The following is a 13,800-nucleotide window of genomic DNA, read 5'->3' on the forward strand; positions in this document are numbered from 1 at the left end:
TTGCTTCTTAGGAACCAATGCTGCAGAATAGTGTAAGGGATTTTGGAAAGCCATATTAATGTTCTTTATACTCTGTCCCAATAAAAAGAGTATGTTCCCAATCCTACAGTTATCATTGCCTACTAAGTAGCTGGTATGATAGATGTATATAAATGTACAAGTGGTCTTACTGAAGTCTTTATTGAAGCTATTCTACATCACATTCCTTATTTTAATTCAACATTAATTAACACTTTTGCTGTCCACATTCATTCAGTGACAAAATGAAGTAAAATCTAGGGTTCATATTTAGGTAGAACATCATATTTATTCATTGTCCATTTGATAAATTAGTTCTTCATTATCAAGATATAAAGAAAATCAAGAAACTATATTTAAAAACATAAGCGCATTCACTTGACAAGAGCTTTGTGAAAATGGAATATAAATTAGTAACCTAAAGTACAAGAGGTAATTTGAATTCATTCCATTTTCATGCTGAAGATATGGAGAAATATTTATCGTGAAATTATATAAAGTTAGTAAATAGGTAATGGGTTTCCCTTGACTTGCAAGAAGTCAACCAGTCAGTTGAAAAACAACTCCATATTTTATTGCCTATCCTTACATCTTCATTCACTTCAAAAATGTATTTTTCAAGGGTAATTACTTTTTTCTTCATTACATATGAACTGTGAATACTCTATGAGCTTTTTATAGTGTTACCAGTTCCTTGGTGTGTGTCTTGTTCAATCTGTACTGATTTTGATGGATATTCTTTTATAATATTGGGATAAAATCAGTTAGACCTATTTCATTCCTTTCCTGAAAGTCAAAAGCCTTGGCTTTTTTTTTTTTTGTCTTGATTTTATTCATTTGAATGAATTGCATATAAATTAATAGCAATTTTCAGCCTAAGAGTACAAGTAAAAACAGAAATGGTCAAAGTACTTTATAGCTCCAAGAAAAGGAAGACCAGCATATGATAACCAACATAGATTTGAATAGATGCCAGATCTCTTCTCACATGGTTTTATTATCTAGTTATACCATCATCATTAAAACACAACAGTCTTAATATATGGGGAAAAAATAAAGTACAATTTACTGTGCACAAGTGATCTACAGGTGTTAGTGATGGAACTTCATACCATATTGAAGTAACATGCAATTGTTTCTTTTAGACATAGCATTATACATTATCTTTCATTTCTTTACTTCTAGGGTCTGAGGTGGTTGGCTTTGATGGGAAAAGTTGTCTAATTTACACATTAAATAAAAAACTCATTAATACACTGAAAGATGTGATTTCTCTGAAGTTTAAGACAATGCAAAGTGATGGAATTCTCCTCCACAGAGAAGGACAAAATGGAGACCACATCACCATGGAATTAACTAAAGGGAAGCTGTCCCTACTCATTAATTTAGGTAACAGCTATAGTCTCATAAAGTCTAATATAGTTACTAGGCATTATTTGACTAAAATTTCTCTTAAACTGTTAAGTGGATTTTAATGTATGAAGTATGATAAACTAGCAGTATATTTTTTAATAATTTTATTTTTTCAATGAAATTAATAGTTTTTATTTTTCTTCTTTCAAGGTGATACTAAAACTCATCCTCCTAATGCCCAAATTAATATTACGCTGGGCAGCCTTTTGGATGATCAACACTGGCATTCTGTTCTCATTGAGCATTTTAACAATCAAGTAAACTTTACAGTGGATAAACACACTCATCATTTTCATGCAAAAGGAGAATTCAGTTATTTGGACCTTGATTATGAGGTGTGAAAATTACCTTTCCTTTATTACATTTATTACCTTTGTTATGCAAATGCACTGAAACAGGCAAAGGAAACAGAACTTAAGGAAGTTTGTAGTCCTTAAGACCTTGGGGATTCTCTGTCTGTCAAGGGAATTAATAAAAAAAAAGAGATGTTCTTGGAGTACAAATCTTCCACTAGACTCAACTCAGTATTTTCAAAAGACCATCTTTTTCATCTCAGAATTCATTATTTTAATACCTTTGTTTTAATAGAGCTGCAAATGTGATAAACAATATTGTAAACATAATGAATGAGACCCAATTCAGCACTATGATTTAATAAATATTAATGTTATGAATATAAAACTTGATTAAAATTGCAATGTCAGTATAAAAACTGTTGTAGAAATATTTATACCAAGACTGAAATCCCTGTTAGATTTGAAAATTATACTGTGAAAAAATTTTTCTTGCACAAATAGTAAATTCGTGAACAGTAGTAGATGTAATGTGCTGTGAAAATTTCCTGCCTGTGGTTAAAAATACCACTATTTCACAGTTGTAATGTGATGACTGGCTGCTTTATGTTTGCCCTATACTGTTTGTTGGATAAGACAATAAATGATAGAGCAGAATGTCAGGAACCTGCAGACTTTGTTGTACTCATTCCAATTTTTAAGCATTTTAGAGCAAGATGTCATGCTGTTCTGTGTCTGCTTTATTCCATTTCAAAAAATATCTGCTCAGAATTTCTGAATGTAAATCATAATATCAAAGTTTGGAGGATCATACTAATTTAAAAAAAAAACCAAAAGAGGAAAATAACTGGTTGGCAGTTTGTTTAAAAAAAAAAATTAAAAATTAAAAGGTTAATAGTTTAGACTGACCTTTTTTACAATGTTGTCTAGAATAGCTTTGGAATATGTGAGCTCAATGTTCACTTATCCTGGAATCCTATTTCTGATGGTGTAAAAGAGTTAAAACATTTACTAGAGAAGAACTAAGGTCACGATTGTGGCAGTGCTTTTCTAAAATAATTTACTGCTTTCTAGCAGCTTTTGCCTTAGGACAGGGATGTATTTAGACAGAATGATTTTCTTGAATTTAGTAGCTCTCAATGGGTTTTTATTTTTGTTAAATCTTCCAATCTCTTTCTGAAATAAGTAATTTTACAGCACCATACAAAAGAACTGCACAGCCTAAGCATTTTGAAAGGGAAAATGTGTCTCCTTTAGTTTGTTTCAAATCTGTCCTAGAATAATGTAATTTGATGTACTCTTCTTTTCTACTATAGTAGTTATGGTGTGCAAAGAGTGGAGAAGTTAGGGTCAAGTTTCTGAAGAAATTGTTGCTAATTGTCTTCTCCCTTTTTACACTGCTTTGCATAGTCTCCTTGTACTTGGCCTTGTCCTCCTTCTTCTCGGTTTCACAGCTGTAATGGACCCTGACAACTAATTCAAGACACAGATACATCAGAAGAAGAAAAAAAAAGCCAAAATGTCAGAATGATTTGCTACATACATTGGACTTGATATAGCCTATTTTTTTGTTAGCCTATTCTTTTAATATGTAGATGTGATACAGTGAAATACACAAGTAACAGATTCATTATAGGCCAGTCTTTGACTTCTGCTCTTACAGTATAGTCAACTTCTTTCCATAGAAAATTACTTAATAGTATTATTGATTTCTCTTCTCTTTCTAAGCTCAGCTTTGGAGGGATCCCAGTGCCTGGAAAATCAGGGACATTATCACGCAGGAACTTTCATGGGTGTTTTGAAAATATTTATTTTAATGGAGTGAACATTATTGACCTGGCCAGAAGGCATAAATCTCAGATCTACATTGTGGTAAGAGATTTATAGTTAAGAAAGAATAAAAAAGAGAGAAAACGATCACAACCACTTTCAAATCCAACTGTTAGCAATGTTTTTGGTAAAATCTATGTTAGGTAATGAAAGAAAAATAAAGTAATTACCAAGTTGGGCTACTTTTCATTTTATGCTGAGTAGACTCATCCTAGTAGAAAAGGCAGGATGAGTTTTATTCTTGAGATCTTTAGCTGATATTTAGCTATGTCTGATACCACAGTTGTTGTGTGCTTTCTAACTGGGTGATAAAAGTCAATGAGTAACAAGATGCATCAGAAACCATCAAATCTTTGGCTTTGTAGCAGAGTAGTAAGAATATGTGTCTGACTAATTAGAATACCAGCAGTACATTTTTTAAGTTCTTTATTACTGAGGTCACTGATCCACTTTGTCCAGAGAGTTAAAATTTAGATAGATAGATCAGTTCTGTTTTTCAGTTTATACTGATCTGTTTCTGAAAACCTTTAGTTTAGGTTGGTGGGTTTCATGTATTTATTGTGACATGGCCAGAAGTCTATTATACAAATTCCTACCTTTTATAGAAACTGTTTCAATAACAAAACAAATGTGTTCTGTGTTACAAAAGGCTTTCTAGAAATTTTACTGAGTCCTTCGCTGTTGGTTTTGGGTTTTTTTTTTCCCAGTACAACAAGGGTCATCTCTGTTTGTAACGTGTTTATTTAGTAGCAGGAAATGCAGAGGTGTCATGGAAATCAACTCAGAATAATTAAAAATGTATTAAATGCTTCCATGATCCAAATATTTTAACTTGGATTTCTGTTCAGAATACGAAGAATCAAATTTGGTCTCCGTCATAGAAGAAATGATTGAGAGGCATATCTTCTCATGTAAAATTCACTTGAAATATTCCAAAATTATGTGAGCTTGTACCGCTGCATAGTATTCTGTCCATGATGCTTATGAATATTGGGTAATGGGCAATTATAGTAGGCTCTGTGTGGACTAGTGGAAGGGGATCTATGAAATTATCTGTAATAGGAAATTTCATTAGTTTCACGTCAAATGTTTTAAATTGTTGTGCACTACTTTCAAAACTATTTAGGAGACATTTCATAATCTAAATAATAAAGAAAGAATCTCTGTTACCACCAAATCCCTCTTAAATAGGCACTTTACTGGGGGAATCTGCAAATGGCCAGCTTTTAGCATTTAACAAGGCTTTTATAATCTGCTGAGTATCTTTTCACTATGTGTCAGTTTAGCTGACTATTCATTTCTGTACAGCTGAGTTCATAAGACAAAACTTTTACTTATTTATCTATTTTCCTTGAAGAAAATGAAAACCCATAAACTTTAATACTTTACCACACCAGAGACTAGTGAATATTTTTCTTAAATTGATTTTAAAGCTGCTTAATGTGTGGTCAAAGTTTTATGTATGCTCAAAAGTTTAAAACCTCTTAGTGTTGAACAGAAATTAAGTGCACTTTAAATTCCAAAACCATTAATCTTAAGTAATCCTTTTCCCAGAACAAATTAATTATAGTTCAAATGGTGTCAGCAAGTCATTAGATCAGAGTGTACAGTGTACTGCTATCAAGCACCATAAAGTATTAACTAACTCTGACACCAGATGCAAAAAATTCATTATTCCCATTCTAGATTTCTTATCTGCATTACTCAGTACAAGTACAGATGCAGCTTACTCTCAGAGTTTCTCAATGAATTCAGCCACAAGTTTACCTAAGAAACAGTTATTTCAGAAGAAGGTAAGCACAAAGCAAATGCTAGGTGCATAAATCCAACTCATCATCTAGTCCATATAGGCCTGCTTGAAAACACATTCCCTCTAAAATTAAGTATGTGTTGTGCATTTGTACGTAGCAAAAGTTTATATGTGGAATTTTTCTATTTGGGAAAACAAATACTGGAGTTGGTGCACATCTCTAATTGCATTAATTTGGAATTTTTTTTTTTCTTAAATTTAAGCCCGTCTTAAACAATCAGTGCCAGCTCAACATTCTTCTCTGCATCCAAGCATTTAGACCCATGTAAGTGTTTACATGCAGTCAGTGGCATGGTATTTATTTGTCACTGAAGAATTTGTCAAGTTCCTAATGCTTACTGAGGCTGAGCCAAGCTCGGAACAAAGCCGATCTTTCTAACTCCTGAAGTAGCATTAAATCAGCCTCATAATTTAGGATCTTACACCATTCCCTCAAAGGTCCTTGCTGCTCTGTGCAGGCAGATGAGTCTACTCTGATCAGACAACATTAACATATCAAACTGATGATGTTCATGTTTAATTTTTAGACTAATACATCCAAGTGCTATGTACCATGTTTTGAAACTCTGCAGTTTCCATGGAGAAATTCTCATGACTCTTCCTAATGCCATATTTGTTTTATTTATTTCTAGGGCAATATGTCCTTCTCATGTTTAGAGCCACAGGTGGTTCCTGTGACATTTCTGAGCTCCAGCAGTTTCCTGGCACTGCGAGGCACATCAGGGCAAGATGAAGTATTTGTCAGTTTTCAGTTTCGCACTTGGAACAAGGAAGGACTTCTATTATCCAGTAAACTGCGCAAGTCTTCAGGTGGTTTCCTCTTATATCTGAGTGATGGGAGAGTCAAAATCAATCTTCATAAAACAGGAAGAGTACTGAGTGACATCGCTGCAGGTAACAGAAATGAAGAAAAAAATTACAAGTCTCCTATGCATAAAAGAAAAAAATTTAATTTATTTATTTAGTATTTGCTTTCTTGACTTATTTTTATGATTAGTTTGTCTGCAGCTGTGCTTTACTTGTGGGAATTTTACACCCAATTATTTCTAAATGCTTTCTTTTCTCACAAACATACCTATTCTTTTTTTCCCCATGAGTGAACAGAAATTACTTACAGTAATATAGACTGAAAAATTGAGTCCTTAGCTTAACATGCATACAGTATGTGCAGCTCATATGTATGACCTGGCAAATCTAAGCAGCTTTTTCTGTTGTGAAGTGTAAGAAATTTAATCTCTTACTCTGTCAAGCTAAGTCATTAAGATGTTTCTCACCATTTGTCTGTGCTTTCAAAAGGTATCAAGTAACAATTTTTTTATAAAGTTATACATCACTATAAATATAATGTCTGTTATTTTTTAGAGATCTCAATTGCAGAGATATCCATTAATCTGGGGCAGTGGATGCCCAATACCAGATTGTATTTCAGAAAATGAGGGCAAGTTTGAGTCTATGATTTTAAAAAAAGGGAACTTGAGGAAAATGAATACCTGGAAGCTAAAAGGTCACTTTTGTAGTTAAACACTTTATTGAGACTACATAATTTACTTTTGGTAGTGCACTGCTAGGCATCCCTCAGGGTAAAACAGATTTTCAGAAACCTAGTACCTAGTCTAGTCTTCTGATGAGTAGTTTCACCCTTGGCAAACAAATATGTCAAGACAAAAGGATGAAGCTACTACAGTGAATACACAGTCATGTTAGAGAGCATTCAGTGTGGATTCTGAGCAGATTCTAGCTTTAACTTTCTCTCTGCCTGGCAGGAATGGGAGTAAGTCTTTCACAAAAAGTGTCCTCAGTTTTTCTGAGCACTGTTGGCAGTTGATGTGGGATCAGCATGACTGTTGGCCCAGTCAGGAATCTCCATCTTTGAGGAAATATGATAGCAGGACAGAAAAATGTCATCTCCACCTTCAGAGGCTTTTTATAAAATGCTGCTGTCCAGTAACATCCCCATGTAATAATATCATCACCTTCACCTAGCAGCTTGTCATCAGTATTATACTATTCTCTGGCATTCCATATATCACAGCTACCTTAGAGCTTCTCATTATTTATGCAAACAAATTTAATTTTGCCTTTTACTTGTAGATGGAGTATATGATGTGATCTGATATGATGAGACCTGAGACAGGAAAAAAGACAGTAGAGAATAGGTGGATAAAAGGGATTACAAGGAATTTATGATATGAGGAAATTGAGGCTGGGGTTGGAGTCATTTCTGTATGGACAAAGATGACCAGAGTCCACTAGCTGGAGCAATATATGGTAGAAGCAATGGTGAATTTGGATGCAGAAAACACATTTACGATATCCAGAACATCACTTGATCTTTGATTCATTTTGACCCATACACAAAACCTGTACTTTCCATTTTATATTCACAAAGCAGAATATTATCAGTGTAAAAGAAGCCAAGTTATTTCCAGTTATGTAATAAAGACCAAGTGAGAAACCTCCAAACTAGGTATAATCAGTATAAAGACAAAATAAGAATCAACTGTCTAAATTGTTCTCAAAACTTATTAGGCAGTATAATGCAAAGGGAGCAAAGCAGAACAAAGCAGGACAGAGAAGCAGCCACAGGATTTGAACATGAGGTCTCCTTAATCTTTGTTCCATGCCCCTGTTTCTTTGATTGATTCCTTTAAATCCTTTTAATAACTTTAAATCCTCTTAATAAATGAAAATCCTTCCCTTCCTTGAGGAGGAAGTGGGAGGGAAGGGAAGGTTCTGGAAAGGGAAAGGAAGGGAAGATTCCGGGAAGGGAAAGGAAGGTTCTGGGAAGGTTCCGGGAAGGGAAGGGAAGGGAAGGGAAGGGAAGGGAAGGGAAGGGAAGGGAAGGGAAGGGAAGGGAAGGGAAGGGAAGGGAAGGGAAGGGAAGGGAAGGGAAGGGAAGGGAAGGGAAGGGAAGGGAAGGGAAGGGAAGGGAAGGGAAGGGAAGGGAAGGGAAGGGAAGGGAAGGGAAGGGAAGGGAAGAAGAAAAAGAGAGAGAGAGAGAAAGAAACTGTGAAGTTCATTATGTTTCCACAGGTGTATAATGATTATGAGTAAAATTTTAAACCATTGATTATTTTAACTCAGGAAAAGCCTCTAATGACCACAGATAATGTTGAAATTTGCATAAATACTTTGATCCTGTTCCTGTGGGTGATAATAGGTATGGCCCTGGTATTCTTTATTTTCTAAAATAACTGATGCACAAAGAGTACCACTTTAATGACAAGAGATTTCCCTAGGGTTACCATTTGAAAATGTCAATTTCTTAGTAAGAATGACAGTGGTATATAGTTAGCAGTGATGAATTTGGTTTTTTAGGAGCTATTGCAATTGCTGTTCAATTATGTGATGTATGTTAAAGAAACTGTTGCCATGCACTGTCATTTTAACAGACTGGCTGATGGTGGTGGCACTTTTAACAGCAGTAGGTAGACTTGCATGTGGGGCAATTTATTCAATTTCAAAGCTGCAATGCAATACATAAAATATTAGTGTTAATATCAAGTTAAATCTTGACATTCTATGCTGAAACAAAATTTAATGTTCTCATGCTAGGTTAAGCTTCCCATTCATAAAGTCTAAAAGGAGGAATTGTGTTTGTCTTTGTGAAGGCAAAAGCTACAGCAAAATCATCTTATTCTCTTCTGAGAGGGAATTTATCTAACAAAACCATATGGGAAATTTTTCCTTGAGTTTTGAAGTGTTTGAAGTGTAGCAATCATTGAAGCAATTTAATTCTGCATTTGGAGGTTGAGTAATTAAATTATGGATGGTTGGACAGAAGATTTGCTCTCCTACAGGCAGGGACTTATGACCTGACTTACCCACACACATATATAATATTTGATAATTAAATCTGAGCATATTTCTTTGTGCCCAAGTCTTAAATTAATTATCCTGTGTTTTTAAGAATTTCTTTAACCATATAAAACCAAGGAGAATGGCATATCATTTCCTAACTAATTAAGTTATAGTAAGTTCTTTCTTTTGCAGAATGGCTGCTTAATGTCTTTAATTTGTAGCCTCTTTTGCAAGTGGTACATCAAATATTCACAAAGAAGTAACATAGGTTTAAAAAAAAACCAGAAATCAATACAAAGTTTTGAATTTATTTTGAATTATGAGACCAAATTGAATTACAATATGTGTAAATGTTGGATCCTATTACTCAGTTTGTTCTGTGACCCTCTATTTCTATGAAGCTTTTAATTTCCATGAAGCTTTTAGTTTAGTGATGTTAATAATAATGGAATTTCATTGTTATACTTCAGACTAATCTATAAATTACTTCCTCTAAACTTTTTTTTGTTTCTCACTGATTTCCTAATAATTTATATACACTGCATTTTATACATGTGTTCCTGAGGTTGGGTATCATTGTCCTGCAAGACATCCCATAGACCCTATTTTAATACTTAGATTTAAAATTCTAGAACTAATGAGAATAAATGGAAATCTTGTTTAACAGCTGCCTTATTATGTACTAAAAAAATCAATTGCTTTGTTTTTCCTGTTTGTTTGTGGTTAAGCATTTTTCTAACTCATAGTAGAGCAGCAGACGATGTAAGTTTCAGATGGTACGTAGATGTTGGTAGTCCACTGGCCTCTTCCACTTAGATGTTTTACCACTCAGTGGCTCCACACAAGCAAGTATGAATTTAGTCAAAGTTCTCAATTCAAGGGCTAAAATGAACAGTTTTCTTCAGAGTGTCTTGTGCTCCCACAATGGCATTCCTTAGTTCTCAGCCTTAATAAAAGGGATTTCTAGGAAGTCTTAACTTCAGCTGCATGAACATTGGTGAATATCTCTAACCATGCCAACTACTAAGAAGGGGAGTTAAAATACCCATTTCAAAATTATATAGTAGGTCAGCAAGGTGAATTAAAATCAACAAACCAAACAGTGTAAAATTAATATTATTAATTTTCCAGTAACCAAAGCTGATGGTCTGAAATACCATTCTTTATATGTTAGAACAGTCTCTTATCTACCTTCACTGTCAAATATTACAAGGTTTGGAATATGGTTTACCCACCAGAACAAGAAGCTACTGAAGGAGGATGCACAACTAAGAATTAAAAGCATTTATCCTTCTAACAATTAAAATAAAGTGGCAGAGTTTATTGCTAAATTTAATATATTCGATAATGGCACAGGTAGTGGAATTAAGTATATCCTCAGCAAGTTTGCTGATGGCACAAACCTGAGTGATGCAGTTGATTCGCTCTAGGGAAGGAATGCAACCCTTGGTAGATTTGAAGACGGAGGATGCTTGATAGACTTGAAGAATGGACCCATATGAAGCTCATGAAGCTCAACAAAGCCAAATGAGAGTTCCTGCACCTGGGTTTGAGTGCCCCCCAGTATCAGTATAGGCTGGAGGAGGAAGGGTTTATGAGCAGGCTTGCCAAGAAGAACTTGGAGGTGCTGGTAGATGAGACCCCCACCTCAAGAAATCCTTCAAGCTTTAGGATCCCCAGCACAAGAAAAACATAGTCCTGCTAGAAGGAGACTGGAGTAGGGCCATGAAAATTATCAGAGGGCTGGAGCACATCTCCATGAAGACAGGCTGAGAGAGATGGTGTTGTTCAGCCTGGAAAAAAAAATAAAAACCGGGCAGACCTTATTGTGGCCTTTTCATACTTAAGGCATATAATGGAGATTTTTATTCTTTTTTCCTCCAAGGATCTGTAGTGGCAGAACAAGAGGTGACAATTTTAAAGTGAAACAGGTTATATTTATATGTTCCATTCCTGGAAATGATCAAGGTTATGTTGTAGGGGGGTTTTGGCAACGTGATCCAGTAAAAAAAGTCCCTGCAAAGAGGGCATTGATTGAACTGGTTTTTAAAGATCACTTGCAGCCCAAAATGTTATATGATTCTATGATTTTTTAATTTGTAAAGGAAGAGATAAAGTATTAAAGAGTTGTGACTGAGTACTTCAGTCACTTGAGGTACGCATGAGAGGCTGGGGCTAAAGCAAAATGTTTAAGAGTTCTTGTTACATGTTCCCCAATAAATATGCTTATTGAAGTAAGGAAAAAAGGTATGTAGGACCAATATTATCTTAAATACATTGGAGATATTATCTAGGTGATAGTTCATCTGAGTTTGCAATGTCCTTCTAGGGTTTATCTCTTCATTCTATTATGATCTTGTATTTAGATTATGGTAATCAACAAATTATGGATCCTAATTATGCTATAATTTAGCTATTTGAACCTCATCTTTCTCTTTTTATTTCTTTTCTTTCTGTTTGAATGAATCCCTTAACTCATGGACTGCTACTGCAACATATACAGCATGTTCTAGAGAGGACTACATAAATACATGACGTTTCAAGAGGGAAATCACAGATCACAAATCATAGACACTCTGCAGTCAGCAAATGCTTTGCCTAATTTAGAGGTTGTATTCTTTATTCTTCACTGAAAGAAGTACCTCTGCTCTGAGGAATTCTCAAGGACAGGATTGACTTTAAGCACTTGTTAAAGATAATAACATGGTTACATGCTACCCTGTGTAGAATTTATTTATGTATACATAAGTGCTTTCCAGAATCGGGGCTATGGGTTTATTGTTTTGTGGCACCTTACACCTACACAGCTAGGGGTAATGTAAGTTTGTGGTCATGGCTTAACTCTCAGAATATTTTCCCACACATGTCCAATAAAAGAATCAGCGGAAAGCAAAATTGTCTTGTGACATTGACATGATGATTATCAAAGCTTTTAGCATCTGCAGTATTTTACTATTTTGCCATATTGTAATATAATGACCACTTTGTAACAGTGTAATAAAAATATGTATTAGGTGTAAAATACTGTATCCACCATCACAATGATGTTTTAATGATAGCCTCCTTGGATTGGGAGGATACTTTTCACAGTCATTACATTAAATGAATATATTACAGATAATTAGGCTACAACAATAGTAGTACAACACTAAGACTTATTCAGTGAAGTAGCTTTATTTTTTATCTATAAAATGTGAAGCAAGGTTCTGTCTTCACAAAAGATGCTTGTGGTTATTAAGTTCTTTTTCATTTTACTATCACTTGGAGATTTTATGTGGGCTATGATTGCTCTCTCTTGGTTCTTTCTCCTTTCAATTCTAAAACATTTAGATAGTATAATAATAGGTGGAAGTTCATACTAAATTTTGGGGTTTTATTTTTTTTTCAGGTGCTGGATTAAATAATGGCCAGTGGCATTCTGTATCCCTCTCTGTCAAAAGGAATCGGATCAGTATAAGAGTGGACAATGATGTGACCTCGTCTGCTCATGCCTTCATACCTCTGCAGATTTATTCAGATGTTTTCTACTTTGGAGGTGAAATATCGTTGTTTGTTTATAAAGGCAATATCCAACAGTTACACATCAATTTTTCCTGACATATCTGATAAAATGAAAATAATTATTTGGCTTGCTTCAAGTCTTCTTTGCCTAGCTTGGTTCAGGCACTGTTCTGATATTTTCAGTTTTCTTTAAATTTTACCATGTTGGGTAGAATAAATAACCACCTTAAATTCTTGGTCACTTTTTAGATAACTTGTATTGTGTTCTGATAATTGAATATAGTCTGGCTGGCAATCAAACAGACACACAAAGGTTTCTCTTGCTGCAGACTTATTGTTTCGCCAAATGAATATTTTGGAGAGTCTTCCATATATTCCAACTGGAATGACTTCAAGTTTTCACCTTAAGTAAATGCTTATCTTGCAAATACCCTCTTTGTACATAGACCTTTTTGGTTTGGTTTTTTTTTTTACCACAGTGATAAAACTTTTCTACGTTTGATGAATATAATTTGTGCCTAAAAACTTATATGTACATAGGTCTTCATTTCTCTAGGAATATCAACAGTCATCTGTCATCAAGGGATTATGTCATTAATGACATATTGTTATTGATTATTGTTATTGTTTATTGATTATTGTTATTTGATTATTGGTATTTTTATTGATAGAGTGGAGCAGATTGTTCTGTTATTCATATAATTCTTTTGGGAATGGGCTGCATAGTAGCAATGATAAACATTACCTGAGTGCGTTGGTTGTTTGCCTAATGCTTCTTCTCTTTTAAACATTAATGGTTAAATTAATAAATTATTAATTATTTAATAATAATTCTCAAATTTCTGTGAAAACTGAGAAGGTTATCTACAAAACACTAAATGAGTATGGACCCAGTCATTGTCCACAGATCACTTCCCTTGAAACAATGGCTTTTAAATAAATTTCATGTTCACAAACATGCACTTAGTACAGTAACTGCTACATGAGCATTCACATGAATTTTCACATCTGGCATCTACCATGTAATACTAAAAATACCCCTTGACCTGGCTGGTAATCAGCAAAAGCAGAGAAATATGCAAAATATTAGTCTTGAATAGCCCTTCTATGTTGGTTCAGGTTCCCAGATCTCTG

General features: G+C 34.3%; 1 protein-coding gene across 2 annotated transcripts in view; it reads left to right on the forward strand.

Annotated features, from left to right (window-relative positions):
• CNTNAP4 (contactin associated protein family member 4) overlaps positions 1-13,800 on the forward strand; it is a 202,627-nt gene that overhangs the window by 130,949 nt on the left and 57,878 nt on the right. For both annotated transcript variants that reach the window (XM_077171392.1, XM_054652497.2), the window contains exons 5-9: positions 1,204-1,407; positions 1,582-1,766; positions 3,453-3,596; positions 5,997-6,258; positions 12,554-12,700. In XM_077171392.1, the coding sequence (XP_077027507.1) occupies positions 1,204-1,407; positions 1,582-1,766; positions 3,453-3,596; positions 5,997-6,258; positions 12,554-12,700 (942 nt within the window). The remainder of the gene's footprint in view (positions 1-1,203; positions 1,408-1,581; positions 1,767-3,452; positions 3,597-5,996; positions 6,259-12,553; positions 12,701-13,800) is intronic.

This window comes from Agelaius phoeniceus, chromosome Z, assembly GCF_051311805.1.
Source record: "Agelaius phoeniceus isolate bAgePho1 chromosome Z, bAgePho1.hap1, whole genome shotgun sequence".
In the NCBI taxonomy this organism is placed as follows: Eukaryota; Metazoa; Chordata; class Aves; order Passeriformes; family Icteridae; genus Agelaius; species Agelaius phoeniceus.